At 43.3% G+C, this 22,954-nt stretch overlaps 1 protein-coding gene and 1 pseudogene across 1 annotated transcript; one reads left to right on the top strand and one right to left on the bottom strand.

Moving 5' to 3' along the window:
• Nucleotides 1-3,372: 3,372 nt before the first annotated feature.
• Nucleotides 3,373-6,580, bottom strand: LOC136548697 (uncharacterized). The gene is made up of 3 exons (XM_066540132.1): nt 6,343-6,580; nt 4,191-4,462; nt 3,373-4,023 (listed from the first exon to the last, which is right to left on the bottom strand). The coding sequence occupies exons 1-3, from the start codon at nt 6,578-6,580 to the stop codon at nt 3,373-3,375; spliced, it is 1,161 nt and encodes a 386-aa protein (XP_066396229.1).
• Nucleotides 6,581-6,765: 185 nt separating this feature from the next.
• Nucleotides 6,766-7,859, top strand: LOC136548696 (uncharacterized; annotated as a pseudogene).
• The last annotated feature ends 15,095 nt before the right edge of the window (nt 7,860-22,954 follow it).

Below are 22,954 nucleotides of genomic sequence, written 5' to 3'. Positions count from 1 at the left end.
ACCTCCAGACCTCCCAAAATCAACATAAACCTAAACTGATTGATACAAAAATTTAACCAATATTATGGTCCTCCGGTTCATACACACCAATATTACATAGATGCTTGTAGCATAAAAAAATTGACAAATAGTAGCTGTATGTATATAAAAATTGACAGTTAGGAGGAGCGAAATCTCGCTATGAGCTTGAACATTTTCTCAGATGCTTGTGATGAAGGGAACAAACTTTTTTTTCGCTAATCATGTGTTGCTTCCACCAAGTCCTCTACATGTAACATAAAGGAAATGGTGAGTTACAAGGGAATACGCAGCTTACAAGAATACGCAGCAGAACAATGTAGTGTCATGCTTGCTACACATTTCATATCATGAACTGGTGAGTTGCATTCATCTCCCTTATCTCTCTACACATGAAATGGACAAAACAAACAGGCTCACTCACCTCTCTATCACAAGATAAAAAAAAGGCCGAGACATACTGTACATATAGCAAGATGTACTACAGAGAGAGATATGAGCAAACCTAGCAAAATGGACAGGAGTAGCAAAATTCCAACACCATAACATGAATACACCAGCGACAAGGACTGAGCGGCATGTACTACAGCTCCTCTACAAAACCAGAGGCATTATTTTTATAAACAAAAGAGGCTACTTGCAAATAAGATCGAAAACACAGCTCAGACACTGACCAATCTACCAATGTGTGTTCAACCCTCCCTGTAGGAAAGGTCTTAGGAAAGCTATCATCATGACAACCTGACAAGGACTGAGCTATGCTTTCATAGCAGGAAAATAGAATCTCAATTTAGCAACACATAGCTAACCTGACAACAGCAATCCAAGTTCTATAGAGAACATAAGCAAGGACAAATGACAAATTCTAGGCTCACACTAATAAAAAAATTTGACCTAACCAGTGCAATATACTGTGCTCACAATGATGGAAATACCTGCATACAATGACTGCAGCTGCATTTTTCTTCTCAATTCAAACATTGCCTCTACAGATAGCACTACAAGTAAGCACAAGGAAAAGCATTAGCAGCTAAGACATACCAAAGTAAACTAATCCAGTGGCAGCTAAGCATTATTACCTAATCTACTGTTTGAGCCAAATCAAGAGAACATTTTTGTTTTTCATTTTCATGAATACCTCCCTATCTATCTCAGATTTGAAGATATTCATAGCATACGCCTTCTCCACATCAGTAAGTTCCATTGCATCAACTTCATCGAGACACTTGTCGACTGAAAATGCTTCGTCTTGTTTCTTCTTTTCATTGAGTGCTTCCATTGTTTTACTTGTTTGCATCTTCTTAAACTGCACAAAACCATCAATAGCAGCACCAATGTGACTTTGCTTACGCTTTCTCCCACCACTCGTTCCTTGCATAGAATCTTGATTGGAAGGTGCAGACTGAGCTTCATTGCGTGCACTTGAGACGTCTAGCCCATCAAAAGTAGCACCTGGACTTGTGCTATCAGACACTACAACAGGAGCAACTGGAGCAGCTGGAGCAGCCAGAGCAGCCGGAGCAGCTGGAGCAGCAATAGGAACAAGAGGAGCAGGCTGCAAGTGCTCAGTTGATGTGAAGTTTAGATCTCCTGTAGCAACACTTCCTATGCAAAAAAAGAAAGAAAGAGTTACTACTTTTACTAGAAACTGATGGGTGGGCGAAAAATAGGAACACTTCCTATGGTTTAAATCTTGTCTAAACAAGAAAAATAAAGTATAGGATTTGTTGATTTGTATGAGCCTGTGCAAGAATCTGAGCTGTTGAGGAAGGAACTTAGTGTGTAGTTGTTAATACAACTTATTTTTGGAGTTGTGCTCTAGTTCCTTTGATTACTAGGACTTTCTATCATGAAATTATGATGTATTTGTAGGTTCTGTTATGCTCAAGAATCGAACCCCTGCCATTTTTGTACTTCGACAATGTTCTGATTTTACCATTCCCAAGGTGATGATTTGGTTCAAGGAAATGAGTTGGTTGTTTCTGAGGTAACAACCCCTCCTACTACTGGAACCAGACGAAGGAGAAAGAAGTCCTTGGTATGGGAGCACTTCACTATTGAAGCCATCATGGGTAGGGACACAAGGGCTTGCTGCAAGCTCTGCAAGCAAACCTTTGCTTACAGCTCTAGTTCAAAGATTGCTGGGACTAGTCATCGCAAGAGGCACATCACCTTGGGCTCTTGTCCTAAGATAAAGAATCAAGAGCAGAGGCCGGCACTGCCTTCAACTGGAGGGACTGACAATGATGGTGAGGGAACTATAGAGCGGCCAACCAAGAGACGCTATAGATATACTGGTTATGCAAATGCTGATCTAACACTATAGTGCTCAGTTGATGTGAACTATAGATCTCCTTATTTCTTTCTTCCTTTTTTTAACGGTGCGCCTTTGCAGTATATAGGAAAGCAAAGCAAAGGCGAGAAAAAAGCAGAGAGAGATCGCTCGCTGCGTTTAGAGAGTGGGCGAGTGAGGCTGTGAGAGTGACTAATAAAAACTAACTCTTCCTATTCAAGTGCAGGCATACTATAACGTAAACTGAAAGCAGTGCACAGTCATACTATCAAGTTAGATGGTGCTTTACTCTCAAGTAGAATAATAAGGCTACATAACCTTAGAGAGAAGTTTCAAATAACATACCAGCATACAATGATGTACAATCTTCATATAAAGGAAACGGCTTCTTCTGGAACCTAGCCATTTTTCCATTATCCTATTTAATACCAAGACAACAGCATAGTTAGTACTTGCAACCAGAATATGGCAACAATTTTTTGGTTCAGTGAAAAAATCTTACATTGATCAGTTTCTTCCATTTTTCCGGTTCCGCAATGACCATGGCCAATGAGTCATTCCAACCAACACCACTATCCTTTAACGCTACATGTATCGCCTTCCAGCTACCCTTTAGCTCCTTTTCCTTCTCTTGTAGCTGTTGCTTTGTGAAGCATGCTAAAGGATACATTTGGGTAAACTTCTCTGAGATACTTCTCCAACCCTCTCCACTCCATCCATTCTGACCCCTGAACAAGGGGATGTTCACATGGTCCCTCATAATGTCAACAAGCCCTTTCTCATATCTAGATTTTCATGTAGCCCTTGCCTTCAACATTGCTGCAAGAAATAATTACAGAAATACATAGCTCATAAAATATTATAGAATGTATTGGAGAATTTATTACAGAATGTTGCATCACACAGAAAATGCATAACTCATAACGTATTATAGAATGTATTGGAGAATTTATTATAGAATGTTGCATCACATAATGTATTACAGAAATACATAACTCATAAATTACATTTCAAACACTAATATTCTACACATTGTAGGCAGCCCACATCTGATGGGCTATCTAGTCTCGTAGGGTATTTCCATGGTTTGATTCCATCTCACTTGGGTAGTTAGTGTCTCCCTCTGGCATGTCAACATAATTTGATGGGTTGATATTATCAGGTAGGATATCTAGCCACTCTTCACTCCCATTCAACCCTCTAATGATGTTGTGAAACATAGCAGCAGCTGCTGGAATCATAACTTGAGATTCAATTGGGTAATGTGTCCCCACTTTCAGAATTGGAAACCGCTTTTTGAGAACCCCAAAGGCCCTCTCAATGTGATTTCGAAGAATCGCATGCCGATGATTGAATAATTCCTTGTAGTTGGCATATGCATTTCCCCTCTTGCCACGTCTCCTGAACTCACTGATATGATACTTAACTCCTCGGTAGGGAGCAAGGAATGATGGTGTGTTTGCATATCCACCATCTACAAGATAGAATTTGCCTGCTGGCACAGTAAATCCCTTGCCAAGGGCAGACCGCAACACTCCTGCATCAGATGCGGATCCTTCCCAACCAGATGAGATGAAAGTGAACTTCAAGTCGAAGTCACAGGCAAACATAACATTCTGCGATAGTGTCCCCTTCCTATTTCTATAGGGACTGGCCTTGTCTTGTCCAATTGTGATTGGGACATGCGTACCATCAATAGCGCCGATGCAGTTCTGCAGGTAAGAAAATTTACTAAAAATTTGGATTGTATTTAGGAATGGTATTAAGGAAAGCGTACTGTATGTATTAACCAACCTGAAAGAATGGCATAAATTAGTCTGATGAATTTTTGGGTTAATGTTGGAATGATATTGAAGACATCATATATTTTCCTATGCACTGTCTCACCACTATGTTGAAACTCCTTCTTTAGCCTCTCTGTGCTTGCATTATGAGAGAGCATGAACATAAAAAGACCAAGTTGCTCCTCAATCTTCATACCACGTGTGTCATGCAGCAAGTTCTCGGCCCTGAGAAAGTTTGCTATAGCTCTAAATATTAATATTTCAGCCTCCATCCTAAATTCTTCCTTGCACCAATTCTCGTGTCCTTCGAGAATCTCTTTAACCTTTTTAGCACCAGGAAGAGAAGAGGTATGCTCAGGTGTTTTCTCTTCATCGAGAAAGGGCATTACAACAGGGAGAAGAATAAAGAATAGCTCATCTTCTTCTTCTTCCTCTTCCAACAAAAAATTTCTAGAAAGCTCTTCCCAAGAAGCCATCTAGTGTTACATATATGAAATTATATTATTACATATATATAAAATAAAAGGCACAAGGCCAATACTCAAGCACAGCAAGTCACAAGTGTCATATGTAATAAACTCAAGCACATCACAGAAAATAAACTTCAACTATCACTGCCCCAGCTGAGTGACGAGCTGCTCAAGTCTGAAACCCAGAACCAGAAGCCAGTCCCTTCAGCAGCTCCATGATTAACTAGTGGGCAAAAAACATTTACAAGGCTACATGCAGCATCTCAAGTCTACATGGACCCTAACTAACTTTGCCCAGCAGCTAGCTAATTATTGTACCTTTGGATAACTAATCACAAGGCTACATGCATCATCTCATCCATACCACAAAGTTCTCTGTACAAAATCACCAACAACTCACATAGTAGCATCAAGAAGTATTAAAAGTCTAAAAAAGTGGAGAAAACATCTAATCATCCAGCAACACCTAATCATCCAGGCAGCACCTACTCCTCCAGGCATGCATGCATTCAATTTTTTTTAGAACATAACTGACAACAGAAACGAACAGCCAAATTAGGAAAAAAACAACAGTGAGGGAAACTAACCTAACACCAGTGTCACCCCGTCCCAAGACGCAGCAGAAAATCACTCCTGCAAAAGCATCATGCCCTCATTAGTCGGAGAGATTTAGCAAGAGTCGTATGCACTTGAGAACTGAGCTATGTGCACCTGAATGCAAGGTAAACAAGTAGAGAAACAAGTGTAAACAAAAAGGAAAAGAGAGAAGGCATTCAGTTGTGGTTTGCTCCTCTAAACTTGCATGATTGCCACAGCTAAGCCCCCATAAACTTGAAAAACTAGGTGCTCAGCTCCTAAATAAACTGCATTCTATTTTCTCTACTGCAACGGGATAAAAGAAATGCATCAGTCACCATGCAGAAAATTGCTACTACAGTGATCGGTTACTATACTAGTCTGCATGCTAGAAAATAGCAAGACTACCAAACGTCCCAACCAGTGTATGTCTAAACCGTTATAAGCATGCATATAGTTGTTGTGCAATGCTAGAAAAAAATCCATCACGACATGCCATCCTATTCTATTGCAATGGTGTTCTGAACACAGAAACCAGCTCACCAGTTGAATCTTTAAGCTACATGAAGCAATTGAGATCTATTTTCACATCTATTTTCACATCACAAACAAGAAATCATAGAATCACAAACAAGAAACCATAGAATCACTCTGCTAATGAATAGTAAAGTAGTTCAACAGTTGAGTTCTTTAAGCTACATCTATTTTCACATCACAAACAAGAAACCATAGAATCACTCTGCTAATGAATAGTAAAGTAGTTCAACAGTTGAGTTCTTTAAGCTACGTGAAGCAATTGGATCTGAAATAACCTTGGTACAGCACGGTGGATCTTCCTAGTAGCTGTTTTGGCCAGATCTACAAGAAGGGGTGTGAGATGCGAACAGAAGACTAACTTGTAGAGGCAGAGGTTGTGTCGTGTTGCTGGCGATGTCGGTGTTGCTCGCGGACGACACAATGGCTCACCAGATCTTGCGACGAGGCCGGTCAGTCACGGAGTAGTGGTGGAGCCGTCGTGGTCGGGTCGGCGAGCGGCAGATGAAGAGCTGTGCGAGCGGTCGTGATTCGCGAGCGGATGCATAGGACGGAGTGGGGAGGAAGATGCGGCCATCCACAGTCCCAAGATCCACAGGAAACGTGTGAGGATAGGATCAGGAACCCTAGATGCGGTGCAGGGATATGCAAGTGGAAGCAAGCTCACCTGCGGAGACGTAGATGCTAGTGCCGCAAGGTGATGGCGACGGAGGAGAAGTCGAGGCCGGAGGAGCCGAAGCGATGACAGAGAGTCGAGGCGAGGCCGGAGGAGCCGAGACGATGACGGAGAGTCGAGTCGAGGCGGAGGGTCGCGAGAGGGAAAGGGACGGGAACGACGCCCTGTGTCTGGAGGCCAGGCAGGTTTCCCCGTCAAAATCCGGCTCCCGCGGGGCCGAAACACCCATGCGGAGAGCTTCCAAATGGACTCAAGCCGCGACGCGTAGAAAATTACCGCGTGGGTTTTCAGCCCCGGGAAAATGGCGGGACCCCGCGGGGAAAGCTGCTTCCGAAGTAGGCCTTAAAGGGAAAAAAAATGGAAAGAAAACTCCGCGTCGTCCCATTCGAGTCCTCCGGCCCGAGAAGCAGCGAGATGGCGCCACCAAGCTCACTGCCGGAGTTGACGGACGACCTCATCGACGAGATCCTCGTCCGCCTTTCGCCGGATGAGCCTGCGCACCTCTTCCGCACCTCCCTCGTCTGCAGATCCTGGCGCCACCTCCTCTCCGACCTCGGCTTCCTCCGCCGCTACCGCGAGTTCCACGGAACACCCCCGTGCTCGGCTTCCTCAACTACAACCGCTTCGTGACCACCACGAGCGTCGCCTGCCCGCTCATCCCTCCGGCGTTAGACTGCTACGGCTGCGTCGCCCTCGACTGCCGCCACGGCCGCGTGCTTGTCCACACCATCCATCCGGCTGGCCTCATCGTCTGGGACCCCATCACCGGCAACCAGCAGCACCTGCCTGACGCGCCGGAGATCCCGTACAACCACCTCACCGGAGCCGTCCTCTGCGCGGCGGATGGCTGCGATCACGTCCACTGCGGCCGCGGGGGCCCCTTCCTCGTGGTCTTCGGGGGCACCGCCGACGACGAGAACCTCGTGGAGGACGACGTCAGTTTCACGTGGCTGAGCGTCTACTCGTCGGAGACCGGAACGTGGAGCGCGCTGGCCTCGGCTCACCTCGGGCCCATCTCGAGGTCCCGCGACGTGATGGGGCCCAGCCTGCTCGCCGGAGGCGCGCTCTACTTCCTCCTAGAGGACGGTCGCAGAGTCCTCAGGTACGAATTGGGCAGGCATGAGCTGTCAATGATGAATAACCTGCCACCCTTGCTCGTGGGAAACATGGCCCTCGTGAAGGCGGAAGACGGCGGGCTGGGAGTCGCCGGCGTGGAGGGCTACAGCCTCCACCTGTGGTCCTGGAGGGGTGCTGCCGCGGGATGGGTGCAGGGCAGGGTGATCGAGCTGGATACGATGCTCCCCATGACCATTGGTGACCCCTCCACCAGACTCCTTGCGGTCGGCTTCTCAGAGGGTGCTAATACCATTTTCATACATTCAAATGACGGGATCTTCGCCGTCGAGTTGAAATCTGACCGGATCAAGCAGATATGCGAGAGCCAGAACTTCCAGGCCATCGTTCCCTACGCAAGTTTCTACACTCCTGGTATACATACTCATCTATAAGTTTCCTCAGCTGCACACTAGTAGAGAACAGACCTTTGATCCTCGGCCAAAATGGGCTCTAGTCCCGGAATTTTTTGCCCCCGGGACTAGAAATACCTTTAGTCCTGGTTGGTGGCTCCAACCGGGACTAAAGGTCCCTGCCCAACGGCTACTGCGCCAGACAGAGGTGGCAGGGACCTTTAGTCCCGGTTGGAGCCACCAACCGGGACTAAAGGTATACTTTTACTCCCGGTTGGTGGCTCCAACCGGGAGTAAAGGTCTACTCCCGGGCCGTGGCTGCGCCCGGGGTTGGAAAGTTACCTTTAGTCCCGATTGGATCTATCAACCGGGACTAAATGTTCTCCCTTTATAAATCGGCCGTCTCCTCCTTCCTCCCCGAGCCCGAGCTCAGCACATTTTGAAGCTCACTGCAGTAGTGTTCTTGCTTCCTCCCTCCCTCCATTGTTCCTCCATCCATTCTTCGATTCCTCCGTCGATTCTTCAGTTGTAAAGGTTACCAATCTCATACTCTCATTTTTTACCATTTTCTTATACCATTTTATTCACTATATATATTTATGGTTCTTTATTGTGGTTTTTTTTCATTTGTAAGCAATTTGAGCTCAAAATCACTTTAAGCTTGCATATTTACATGAAAGAAGGTTAAAGTATATATAAATATAAAGTTAGAAAATAGTTAGAAAATTATAGCAAATCCTTACTAGTTGAACTTGCGGACCGTGTTCAGGTCGGCGAGGATGTTCTCTGCCGAGCGGTAACGGACGTCAAGGAGGAGCTTTGATTCTATGAGGGAGAGCGATAACGGTCGTGGAAGACCGTGTTCCCTTCCTCGTAGAATCGGAGCTCTTCCTTGACCAAGTACGGTGCCGTCCGGTGGAGAAATCCTCGCCGAGCTGATCACGTAAGCAAGGTCAACTAGTACGGATGGTTATTTATTCACATGTCCCGATATCGTCGTAGTAGTCTGTCAATCACCGTACCTAAACGTAGTATATATAAATAAAAACTTAGAAAATAGTTAGAAAATTATAGAAAATCCGTACTAGTTGAACTTGCGGACCGTGTTCAGCTCGGCAAGCATGTTCTCTGTCGAGCGGTAACGGACATCAAGGAGGAGCTTTGATTATACGAGGGAGAGCGACAACGGTCGTGGGAGACCGTGTTCCCTTCCTCATAGAATCGGAGCTCTTCCTTGACCAAGTACGGTGCTGTCCGGTGGAGAAATGCTCGCCGAGATGATCACGTAAGCAAGGTCAACTAGTACGGATGGTTATTTATTCACACGTCCCGATATCGTCGTAGTAGTCTGTTATGTGTGTACATTCCCATTCTTCTGTTAATTTGCGGAAATATCATATGAATTACTTACCTGCTGCAGTAAAAGACGAGAACACAATGACCATTAAAAATATCATTGTTTAGAGATCTAGATAATTTTATAGTTTGTTAATTTTATTTGTTTATAAAAGAAGAAATTTATAGTGTATTAAAAAATGAGTATAGAGAGTAGATGGCAACTGCTTCCGGGTCCTCGGCCTCTCATGGGTTTCCAAAGCGACTTAGGCCGGGCCTTCCTCTCATTCCATGCGGCAAGTGTCGTGATGAGATGAAGATTGTGATGGAGTACCGAGTGAAGAAGGAGGGTCCCAACAAGGATCGTATCTTCTACAAGTGTCCGGATCGCAATGTGAGTTATTTTATCGTATTTAATGATTATGGTTAGTTTATACCTATTTTCATGATGGTTGTGATTAAAGTTCTAGTTTTTTGTTTTAATTTCAGTGGGATGGCAGTGGACGATGTTCAGGCTTCTACTGGGAGGAAGAGTATGTTGAACTCGTGCAAAAATATCTTGCACAACAGGCAGATACGGCGGCTAATGAGGCAGTGATCCAGTCGAAGAAGCCCAAAGATGTTGCACAATCGGGGGATCTGTCTGTTTTAGTTGAGATTGGTCGCGAAATCCTTGTGCTCCTGAAATGTATTTTAGCTTTAGTTCTTTTAGTGGTAGTTGGGATTGTCTACATTGTAGCGATGCTTTCATAAATTTGTATCTTTTGTGGTGGCACGCATGTTGTATAAATAATTAATTATGATCTAGGTTTTAATATGATATTTATGTCATGTATTGCAGATGAGCCGTCATTGGATGTATAATGCTGATCGCCGCTCACAAGAGTTCATTGACGGCGTGCATTCTTTATTACGTGCGGCCGAGACAAACAAACGCGACGGTTTCATGTGCTGCCCATGTGCCATATGTAAGAATACGGTGGAATATCCTTGCTCAAGGACTCTTCATTCACACTTGTTCAAGTCGGGTTTCATGCCAAACTATATTTGTTGGACAAAGCACGGAGAAACCGGTGTTGTAATGGAAGAAGATGAAGAAGAACAATGGGACGACAATGATATTATTCCTGATGGTGCGTGCTTCAATGATACTGCAATGGGAGAAGCTGAAGAAGAGGTAGCCGCAGAAGATGAGCCGGCTGATGATCTTTGTCAGGTCATTCGTGATGCACAAAGAGAATGTGAAAGTGAAAAGGAGAAGATCAAGTTCGAGCGGATGCTAGAAGATCACAAGAAATTGTTGTACCCAACTTGTGATGCAGGGCAGAAAAAGTTGGGAACCACACTAGAATTGCTGCAATGGAAGGCAAAGAATGGTGTATCTGACAAGGGATTTGGAGAGTTACTAAAAATCCAAAAGAAGATGCTTCCGAAGTACAATGAATTGCCCGCCACTACCTACGAAGCAAAACAAGTTGTCTGTCCTATGGGGCTAGAAATAGAGAAGATACATGCATGTCCTAATGACTGCATCCTATACCGTGGCAAAGAGTACGAGAAATTGGATGCATGCCCGGTATGCCATGCGTCGCGGTATAAGATCAGGCGAGATGACCCTGGTGATGTTGAGGGCGAACGTCCACGTAAGAAAATCCCTGCCAAGGTTATGTGGTATGCTCCTATAATACCACGCTTGAAACGTCTGTTCAGAAACAAAGAACATGCAAAATTGTTACGATGGCACAAAGAAGACCGTAAGGTAGACAATATGTTGAGACACCCTGCTGATGGGTCCCAGTGGAGAGCAATCGATAGAGAATTCCCGGAGTTTGCAAATGACGCAAGAAACTTAAGGTTTGCTTTAAGTACAGATGGTATCAATCCTTTTGGAGAGCAGAACAGTAGTCATAGCACTTGGCCTGTTACTCTAAGTATCTACAACATTCCTCCTTGGTTATGCATGAAGCGGAAGTTCATTATGATGCCTGTGCTCATCCAAGGCCCGAAGCAACCTGGCAATGACATCGATGTGTACCTGAGACCACTTATTGATGAACTTCTCATTTTGTGGAATAAAGAAGGTGTACGTGTGTGGGATGAGTACAAACAGGAACACTTTGATCTGCGAGCATTGTTGTTCGTAACAATCAATGATTGGCCTGCTCTAAGTAATCTTTCAGGACAGTCAAACAAGGGATATAATGCATGCACACACTGCTTCGGTGATATTAGAGGTGTATTCTTGAAAAAATGTCGAAAGGTCGTGTACCTTGGCCATCGTCGATTTCTTCCTGCAAATCACCCCGTAAGAAAGAAAGGTAAGCATTTTAAAGGGAAAGCAGACCACCTGACCAAGCCTCGCAACCGAACCGGTGAGGATGTACTCGATATGGTCAATGATGTGAAAGTCGTCTTTGGAAAAGGACATGGAAGCCAACCTATTCCGAAAGACGCTAACGGTCACGCACCCATGTGGAAGAAAAAGTCCATATTTTGGGACCTACCCTATTGGCAAGTCCTGGAGGTCCGTAGCTCGATCGACGTGATGCACCTGACGAAGAATCTTTGTGTGAACCTGCTAGGCTTTATGGGTGTGTATGGAAAGCCTAAGGACACATTTGAAGCACGACAGGACCTGCGTTGTTTGAGAGAAAGAGACAACCTGCATCCAGAGAAGACAGATGATGGACGCCATTACTTACGTCCTGCTAGCTACACTCTAAGCAAAGAGGAGAAGGAAATCATGTTTGAATGCTTAAACAACATCAAGGTACCATCTGGATTCTCCTCGAATATAAAGGGTATTATAAATGTGACAGAGAAGAAATTCTGTAACTTAAAGTCCCATGACTGTCACGTTCTCATGACGCAATTACTTCCAGTTGCATTAAGAGGAATTCTACCTCCAAATGTACGTCTAGCCACCTGTAAAGCTATGTGCATTCCTCAATGCAATTTCTCAGAAGGCAATTGATCCAACTGATCTAGCTAAACTACAGAATGATGTGGTTCAATGTCTCGTCAGCTTTGAGTTAGTGTTCCCTCCTTCCTTCTTTGATATTATGACACACCTCCTAGTTCACCTAGTCAAGGAGATTTTCACTCTCGGTCCTGTGTTCCTACACAACATGTTCCCCTTAGAGAGATTCATGGGAGTCCTAAAGAAATATGTTCACAACCGTGCTCGCCCAGAAGGAAGCATCGCCAAGGGCTATGGAACAGAAGAGGTCATTGAGTTCTGTGTTGACTTTATTCCCGACCTTGACTCGATTGGTGTTCCTGAATCGAGACATGAGGGGAGACTAAGCGGAAAGGGGACACTAGGGAGGAAAACATATATTGGTACGGATGATGATTATTTCAATAAAGCGCACTACACAGTTCTACAGAACTCCTCTTTGGTAGATCCGTATATTGAGACACACAAGGATCTCTTACGATCCGAGTTTCCAGGCAAGACTGAAGCTTGGATTACGCATAAGCACATGGAAACTTTCGGCGGTTGGTTGCGAAAAAAATGTCAAGGTGATGAGAGCATCCATGAGCAACTGTATTTATTGGCTATGCAACCATCATGGCATATCGTCACATACAAAGGGTACGAGATAAATGGGAACATATTCTACACAGTAGCCCAAGATAAAAGGAGTACCAACCAAAACAGTGGTGTCCGCATAGATGCCACAGACCCGAATGGGAATAAGCAGACATATTATGGACGCATAGATGAAATATGGGAACTAGAATATGCACCTACTTTGAAGATCCCATTGTTCAAGTGCCAATGGGTCAAGGTGACCGGAGGCGGAGTAACAGTAGACAACGAGTATGGAATGACAACAGTAGACCTTAGTAATATTGGGTACAAAGACGAACCATTCGTCCTTGCCAAGGATGTGAATCAGGTGTTCTATGTCAATGATATGTCTACCAAACCAAAAAGAGGGAAAAACGATAATGACTCAACCAAAGAGCCAAAGCGCCACATAGTTCTTTCAGGGAAAAGAGTCATCGTGGGAATTGAGGACAAGTCGGACATGTCAGAAGAATATGAAAAGGATGACCGAATTCCGCCCTTCAAAGTGAACAAAGACCCTAGCATCTTGGTAAATGATGAGGACACTCCATGGTTACGAAGCGATCATAACCAAGGGACATACGTAAAGAAGAAGTTCACTGCTGTGCCCACTTGATGATATAGTGATTTAATATAGTGTGTGTTTGAGATATTATGTAATAATTGTGAATTCAGATGTTTATTATGTCATATTTCAAATTAAATCAATGTTTGATTTGGTGGGATTTCTCTCTCAAAAAGGTAAATTAGGATACTGAGTGATGAAAAATTAAAATATTAACGTTAAAATGATGTGAAAACAAATTTCCTGTCCAAAACCAATAATTTTAATAATTTTAATTAAACACTACATTTTTGCATTAACGAAATAATAAATATTAGTTACATTATGTTTTATAATTCTAACAAAAAATAAAAAAAGTTAGGTTATCGATTTTTCCTATGTGCAATAAACAAAAATAAAATTCATATTTTTAACAAAATAATTTTATGCCTTTTATTTAATTTACTATGTATTTAATAAAAACTATTGCATTTCTATTGTATTTAACAAGACTATTGCTTAAAACAGGCGGGAAACGAAACTGCAGGCCACCTTTACTCCCGGGTGGGAAGCCCACCCGGGAGTAAAGGTGGGCTGCAGTTTCGTGGCCCGCCAAAAAAAGCCTTTACTCCCGGTGCGTGTTACCAACCGGGAGTAAAGGTATACCTTTACTCCCGGTTGGTAACACGCACCGGGAGTAAAGGAACCTTTACTCCCGGTTGGTAATACGCACCGGGAGTAAAGGGTTTTTACTCCCGGTTGGTGGCTGGCACCGGGAGTAATTCTCCTCTGCTATATAACCTCCAGCGCCTGGCAGATCGATCTGCTCGTCTTCTTCCTCGTCGAACACCGCCGCCCGGCCTCTTCTTCGACCTCGCGCCGCGTCGGTTCGCCTTCCGTGACACCGGCGCCGCCGTCTTCTTCCTCGTGCGGCCTCCACCGCGCGCGCCCGTGCCCCTCCTCCGCGCTTGCCCGTGGCCCTCCACCGCGCCCTCCTCCGCGCCCGAGGCCCTCCTCCACCGCGCGTTGCCCCACCGCGCCGGCCCGAGGCCCTCCAGTACGTACACTGCCGAGCTTCGAGGTGATATATTCGTCGATCTCTTTGTACATTCGTCCGAGCCCTCCACTGCCGAGTTATAGATCACATCGAAAACTACAACTTTGGTGTAAGCCATGTCAACGGTCGAGGTCGATTGAAAATTCCAAATTTTGAATCACAAAATCTATAGAAACTAAAAATGAATATTTGGAACTCTAAATGATTTTAAATAAAAACATATCTTAAGGCAAGTTTTGAATATTTGGAACTCTAAATGACAAGTATAATTAAGGATCACCAATGAAATTATTTTAGAAATTAATTAGATCGATGTAAATCCATGGCTTGTATAATAAACACGCTATATATTATTTGGAAACAACGCTACGAACCATCCGCTAATGATCCAGCCCATCAACCGCCATATATTCATCACTATATGATATGCCATTATTTCAAGATGCAGTTTCAATAGAAGAATTTTTTCTATCTTCATAGATCAATGTTTGTTAACGAAATTTTATCCAAATATATTCATGTAGGGTCTTTTTTTTTGAAGGATTTGTTGTAGGATATATAATGGTCAAATAGGAACTCAATTTTGATACCCAGTTTATAAACTAAGCGTTTTTTAGTTTATCAAAAATATCACATGTTTCTTCATTTGTGAACTTTGAATATACAGATATAATAAATATTAATGTTGCTAAAGTAATATGAGCATTACATATTTTTTTCCGGGAAGACTATCTTCAAACTTTATATCATAGCATCAGAGATCGCCTGTAGAAGAAGAAAATAAATTCTTATCATTTCGGAAATAGTAATGGTTATATGAGCAATAAGACACGTATACTTACATTTCATAATGGCTTATACTTATATTATTAACATAGAATTTTCTCATATGATGAATGACTACATGGTTGATCACATGGTACATAGGATCACAACATCACGCACCGACACCGCCCCGGCCCAGCCTCACGTCGTCGTCGTCGTCAGCACGCCGGCCCGCCTCACGTCATCGTCGTCAGCACACCGGCCACCGCGCCGACACGTATATATACGTCATTTGTATTCATATGCATTTCGTCCATGCGTTTCTATGTATACGGCGGAGCACCGCCGCCCTCGTTCACCCATGTGTACAGACATATATACGGCGGAGTGGAGCACCGCCACTCTTGTCACACCGCCCTTTCTCGTGCCCTAATTCGCCCTAGTACCGACGTAGTTCGTCCTAGTGTGGCGAATTGCGTCCGTGATCGAGGGGCAAGATTTAATAATGCATATTGTTTGTAGATTTTACGCATGTAATAAGCAAAGATTTGACGTACTATATATTGGTTTTGTTTTTTGAAGCTAGATGGCCGACCCGAGAAATATGGATGAGGAGGAGTTGATGATGAATTTGATCAACACTGGCACTCAAGTTGCCGGCGATGATGGTGCTAAAAATAACGTGCAAGAGGATGTAGATGACGGGAGTCAGTACTTAGCTCTTGAACAAAATGAGCAACAACATATTGGCCAAGTATATATTTTTTATTATTAGCTATATATATATATTATCATATGTCTTATGTGTGCTCATGACATTAAAAATAATGTTTATGTTTTGTAGCCCTCTGGATCGACATCAACAACTACAACGAAGAGTAAAAATGTTCGAGGTCCCAAAAAGCCATTGGAGGGTCGCTTCATCATCTCGGAGTTCAATGTGGATACAGGAGAACCGGGGGGGCCGAATAAAATGAAATTTGTGCACCACTGTGGTTACCTTGTACGGGACCGGCTCCCGATTAGTACCCGTGAATGGAAGAAGAAGACCAATGCTCCTCATATCAGTTTTGTCTCCGATCGTGACAAGGCGTTAATTTGGAATGATGTCTTGGTACATTTCACGCTCCAAACAGATGATTATGATGATATAATAGATGGTGATGAATTGAAGGAGCGAGTTAGGGATTGGGCAATGAAGAAGATGGCCACCCAGTTTCAGACTTGGAAGAAACACCTATACACGACGTATGTCAAGAAGAACATAGCACCAGATTTTACTGTCCCAGGCCCGATCTCAAAGCAGAGGCCCTATTGGGATGAGTTTGTACAGTACAAGACTTCAGAAGAGGGTGTGAGTCGGGTGATAAAGAACCAACGTAATGCCCAACAGAAGACATACCACCATACCTTGGGATCAGGTGGCTACCCGACTGCCATTAAGAAGTGGAACAAAATGGAAGCAGACCTTCTTGCCAAGGGTATCAGACCAGAATCACTCGAGTGGGGAGAACGTGCAAAGAATTGGTTTTTCGCTCATGGGGGAACACTAGACCAGGAGACAGGGAAGTGCGTTTATGGCGCAAGACTGCAAGAAGCAGCAGAAAGATTGTTTTATGCTCAGAGAGCTGCTGCTAGTGGTGAGTTCAGGCCCAACAGAGAGAAGGATGAGCTGACATACGCCATCGGGACTATTGAACATGGTGGCCGAACTAGAGGCAAAGGAAGTGTCTCGTGGGAGCATGGATTCCCTCAGGACAGACCTTCCTACAGAAGTCGCCAGAGAAAGAAGGAAGAAGAGGCACACCGGCTCCAGAGGTTGGAGGAAGCGGTGCGTGAAGCACAGGAGCGGGAAAAAAACCTTGAAGCGAGAATGCAGGAGGAAATCAAAAGGCAAGTGCAAATAGCAGTGAGTGCAAGCAAGCAGGCATCAGAGCCAGGAATCAACATTAGCCAATCTGTTCAGTTGAAAAGCAGCTGCGCTTCCACGGAGATACCAAATCAAGGGGACACAGGACTGCGCTTCCCTGTGGATGACGTCACTGAACCTTGTACAACGTGTGAGCTACACATTCCGAAGGAGAATTCCACAATCAAGGTGGCTATCGGTCTTGTTAATCCTATCGACCGAACCAAGACACCAAGGATTCATGGGAATATAATCCAAGAAGGATATGCCACCATCTCGGTAGATAAAGCTGAAAAAGGTTTTAGTGATTTGCCTCTTGACATTCCTGGAGGTGATGGCGAGAAGACTCTAGGAGAAGCGGAGAAGACATTCATTCTATGGCGCAAGCGCTACATCATCATTCCAGGGATGTCGGCTCCACCTCCTTCTGAACTACCTCACCATAGGTACGTGCGGATGAAAACACTACATCATTAATTTGTATTGGCTTAAATAATTAACAATCTGCTCATAATAATATGTCATTCCTTTTTTTGTAGCAGATCCTCCCCCAACCTAAATCCAATTGTTCAATCGCCAGATCATCATAGTGCTCTGTATGATGACATTGTGTTGGAAGACGAGGCTGCATCCACACCCTCTCCAAGGAGGTCTCCAACGCCACAGCCGCCACCTCCAAGGAGGTCTCCAACGCCGCTGCCAACACCTCCAAGGAGGTCTCCAACGCCGCTGCCAACACCTCCAAGGAGGTCTCCAACGCCTCCCCCGCCCCCGCCTACCAAGAAGCCTAGCAAGAGGCCAGCCCCTCAAACGAAGAATCAGTCCCCGCCTGCAAAGAAAGCCACCGTGAAACCAAGGGCTATTCCCAAAATAATATCTGAAGAGAAGGAAGAAGGAACTGATGCATATAAAAAAGACATGTCTAGATTCTATGACAAACTTAAAATGAATCAAGAAGCAAGGAGAAACCCAGAGAAACCGTACTTCTTCGTAGCTCCGGATATTTTAAGAAAAAAGGTGACTTCTTACCAGCATCAACAGCGGGAATCTCGTAAGCCGTCCAAATCAACGTTATCAGACTATGACCGCACTCTCACCAAGTCAATTGAGGCGGCACAGAAAAAGAAGCGGGCAGGGAAAGGAGTTGCCCAACTCGGACAACAAGCGCACCAATCAATCCCCCCGCTAGTTGTTGGTAATGAATATGGTTCGAATTTAGGATTAATGCATCAGGCAAACATACCTCCGGATGTCGATTTGGATCACCTTGGTGAATTTCTTGATGAGACTGGTCTCGACCTTTACCAGATGTTTGGTGATGGAAAAATTGAGAGTGTGGCGGAGGTTGATATTTGGAAGAAAAAATTTGTACTAGGCCAGAGTCTATACAACCCTCAAGCCTTATCTGATCTGGGGACGCAAATGTACCTGCTAAACAAGTGGTACATGCAGGCGTCTACCAGTGGAGACTTCTGCGTTGGTGTCAGAATTAGAGACGAACATTGGTTCCGTGGCGATGATGTTATGTATGTTGACTTTGCAGAATTTCATCAACTATGCCACCTTACCTCTCTGGACAAAGTTATCATTAGCTGCTATTGCCTGTAAGTAATAATTCTTTCGATCTATTATTAAACTCATCATATGTGTGCATATGCATATAAATTATCCTAACAAGTACTATATATATGCAGATTTACAATGACAGAGCTCAGAAAGGAAGGCTGCAATGAAATTGGTTTTGTTGATCCGCATATAGTATTCAAAGACCCAATTACTCCAATGACTAATTGGAAGTCTGAGTCAGAGAGTAACATCATGAACTTCTTAGTGAACCAACGCCACAAGAAGGATATACTCTTTCCCTATAACTTCAAGTGAGTGTTAATCATGTCGATCATAGCCTTAATGGCTCATATGTTGATTCTAGTTAATTAATGAGTGTTATGCGTTATATCCTATAAACACATGCAGCAATCACTGGATATTGATGGACATCGATCTGGTGAAAAGTCACTTGATAATCTATGACTCGATGAGAAAACCACAACAAGACTACCAAGATATGATAGATATTATCCAGAGGTAATTTCGGGATCTCTAGCAACTATATATACACACAAACATGATGATTAACTATATCTGATGACGTGGCAAATTTTTTATTGGGCAGTGTTTGGAAAACCTTTATTGAGAAGCAACACATGGAAAAATGCAAAGCGCCACTGAATGTAATCCCATTGAAAGTAAGTCCCCTGAATCGCATCATCTTTATTAATTAAACATATAGCTTTCACCGGATCACCAGATTGGATGACAAATCTTTTTCTCGTAAAGTGGTGTCTGAGGCAGGAACAGGGGAACAACTACTGTGGTTACTATGTTTGCAAGTTTATCAAGGTGCTCTCCCAAAGAACTCCTACAGAGAGACTCAAAGTACGTTAAAAATACACTATATATTCATTTAATTATTATTATTGATTGTGTTACTATGTCTTTATATATATATATATGTACATATATTAATTTATTTTCCTTTAATTCAAACCTGTAGACTCGATGGTTGGAGGAAAAGGTCATACGGCAAGACCAAATCAAAGCAATTCAAGAGTCTATAGCCGGATTTTTTAATGAGCAGGTCATCGATTCCAAGGGCGAGTTCTACTTCGACCCAACACTGCCATTGAAGCCAAGCTAGAGGATGAGAAGAAACTTGTTATGTCACAACAACTATAATGCAATCTTTTGTAATATATGCACATGAAATAATATAATGTAAAATACACATATGCATGCATGCATGTAAATATATATATGATGCATGCATATATATATATATATATATATATATATATATATATATATTTCTATGCTTGAATTGTGTGATTTAATACGTTCATTGTGCTTGAACCGAAACATACTATATGCGCATATAAATGTATAATTAGCAGCGTACAATACGACTTCGAAAACCTATTTTGAAAAGAAAACAAAAAAATGAAAAGAAAAGAAAAAAGAAAAAAACCTTTAGTCCCGGTTCGTATTACCAACCGGGACTAAAGGTGCCGGCCATCGTGGCATGTCAGGAGGCACCTTTAGTCCCGGTTGGTGTTACCCACCGGGACTAAAGGTCCTCCTTTAGTCCCGGTTCCTGACCCGGGACTAAAGGACCCCCCCTTTAGTCCCGGATGCTTGCTCCCGGGTGGGGAACCGGGACTAGAGGGGGTTCCCCACCGGGAGTAAAGCTCGGTTCTCTACCAGTGCTGTGATTTGTGAATAATTGACGTATCTTGTTAGAACGTTCATAGTGTTCCAGTCTTGTAAGTGTTTATCTCAGTCTCAGTTTAGTGACACAAAAGTATGGTTTATGATACCTGCCGGGATCAAGAAAAAATGGATATCCATATCTAAAATACTGCAATCTCACATAGTTGTTCCAACTTTATCTTTGGTTGGTTCAACTTGCTAAGGACTAGGGGCTGTCTGGATGAAGGCTTCAAATATTTGCCTGCACCAGGATGCATTTGTCTGGGAGGAACTCCATTCAAATAGCCCCCAATATTTTTTTTGAAATTGTCTATACACAGGAACTTTTTATTATATTGTTTTCTTCTCCGCGTTGTAGCCAATCTGAACTCTGAAGCATATATCTCAGTCTCGGTCTGGTAATATCATGCTTTTATGTTTTCCGCGCTGTATGTTTTCAGATTATGCTAGGGAGAGATTGCAGCCACCGGTGAGGATGCAGTGATGTACACTTGACTTGTGAGCATGCTGCTGTGGGTCGATTAAAGGGGGAGGGACGGCATTCAATTCCCAAGCACTGAACGACTGATGATCACCTCTGCGCACTGCACTTAAAAGTCTTGATCACACTGAGGGCTCGGACGAATTCCGACCTTAGGTCCCCTACAGATGCTCATCGTCAAGGAAGAAATATACCTCAGGAAACTTAGCATATGGCCTATATTTCTTAATGTAGCTTTGAGCTTATATGTTTCAAGACATCTGGATTGAGTTTTATCTTCTTCTTTCTCCTTAAAAATGAAAGAGCAGTGCTCCTTCAGTTTTTAAGCTAAGGTTTATACTTTGATTATTTGAGACTTGTTTACTGTTCCTTTCATGCTTGGAGGCCTGGAGCCCATTTGGAACCTGTAATATTGCGATTTTTTTTTGTGAATTGTGTTATCCGTTTTCATAAGCTCCAGTAACATTTCAAGAGTTGCATTTGAGGGAACACGGTACAGCAGCATGGAGCGTGTCTAACTAACAGGTGCAGCTGGCGATTTGAGAGAGAAGCTGAACAAGTTTCTGTAGCATCAATCTGATGCCATTCGAAACTAGCTTGAGGTGTGTTCAGCCGAGTTGTTGAGCTCCATAATTTTTTGATATAGTCGAAGAGTCCTGCACCTGATATTTCATTGATGGTGAGATGATATGGTGGATTTATATTCATATCAAGAATGATAGGTGATTGACTGATTGTCAAGATTAGATATCGAGTTCTGGGTTGAGTTGGCTCTAGGGTGACTTGAGCTAACCAATATGGAATTGACGTGTGTGTGGTGCAACATGTCTTTTGGCCTGTAATGTGTAGGGTTTGCGTGCATCAAAATGATCATTGGCAATAGTTAAGAGCAATGGTCAAGCGAGAGGTTTGGACCAGTGGACACATATAGGCGGTCAAGAATGAACACGGAGACTTGGAACAAGGGACAAAATGACGAAGGGCGGACCATGCACACCTAGCACTATGGCATGTTGGCGACAAGCAGGAGTAATATGCGAGATGAGGTCAAAGATGGTACTGATCAAAGACAAGGCGGGAACCTAAACAAGTCAAGCTGGAGTGCAAAAATACTTGGTGGGTTGGTGGGTACTCGTGTTGTGACAGTGGAGGTTGAATAGAGACTACATAGTTGCAGAGGGTTTGTCAGTTTGGGCACTATAGCCTTAAACCACGCCAGCCAGCGGCCTTCTAAGGTAAGATTGGTTTTTAAAAATTTCCCAATCCTTGATTTTTAAAAACAAAATAATTAAAATAATCCAGGAAAAAGAGATTCCCGGTCAAAAAAAAAAATCTCGAGCATCATGGGCGTGCCTCACGTGGTCACGCTCTGCTCGCGCGAGCGAACACCCAGCCGGGTTTTCCCTGTTTTTCTCATTAATTAATATTAACTGTCATCAGTTATAGTTGCCAGCTTAATCTTTTATTGAATTTCTAGATCTATGTTCATCCTTTTACTGTACCCCATTTTTATGAACAAACAGTGTTTGTTGCACATCCCATGATGATTTCACGTATGAAATTTTAGATCCATCATGTCACGTATACATATATCACCATCGTGTCTATGTGTAGGATACATCACATCGCAAGTAACAACATACATACATGTGTGACAAAGTATTACAAAGGATGGTAATAAAACTAAAAGCAACCTTAGCAGGTTACGTCACGTGAACAGATCGATCATCTTAGGCTGACTAGCACATGTTAATGTCACGCACCTCACAACGTTTGCTTCGTCACGTTGATGACAATTTACATCATATATGGAAGTTAGATTTAATAGGAGGATATTTTATCTATTTTTCTAAATAGAATAATATAAATATATATTTCCCTTATTACATTTTATAGGGAGTAATACATGATGATAAATGCCCTGTAGATCAACGATCCATAGTTATTTTTTAATTACTTTGGAGTAACAAAGCAAACCTTTAAAATCTCAGCTCAATTAGAATGAATTTGATTTGCTCAGTTCGTTAACTTTTGGTGCCCGTCAGTCAGATTATGTTCTGTTCTGGATTTCAGCGGTGCGAGGAGCTATTCGTCTGGCGCTAGCGCTGGAGCAGTAGCTTCCAGTCGTTCAGATGTCGTTACTGGTTCCTGCTCCCCACGTTGAGGTATGGTGGCACAGTGCAAGTCAGGCCTTTACAGTGC

This window comes from Miscanthus floridulus, chromosome 4, assembly GCF_019320115.1.
Source record: "Miscanthus floridulus cultivar M001 chromosome 4, ASM1932011v1, whole genome shotgun sequence".
Taxonomy (NCBI): domain Eukaryota; kingdom Viridiplantae; phylum Streptophyta; class Magnoliopsida; order Poales; family Poaceae; genus Miscanthus; species Miscanthus floridulus.
This window is presented reverse-complemented; position numbering and strand designations above follow the sequence as displayed.

Bases quoted from the DNA above. Each gene is read 5' to 3' on its own strand.
- LOC136548697 (XM_066540132.1), bottom strand. From the start codon at position 6,580: ATGGGTGTTTCGGCCCCGCGGGAGCCGGATTTTGACGGGGAAACCTGC. The intron at 4,463-6,342 runs GTGAGCTTGCTT...TTCTCGATGAAG, and splicing joins TAGCATCTACGTCTCCGCAG to AGAAAACACCTGAGCATACC. The intron at 4,024-4,190 runs GTGCATAGGAAA...TCTTACCTGCAG, and splicing joins TTCAACATAGTGGTGAGACA to AACTGCATCGGCGCTATTGA.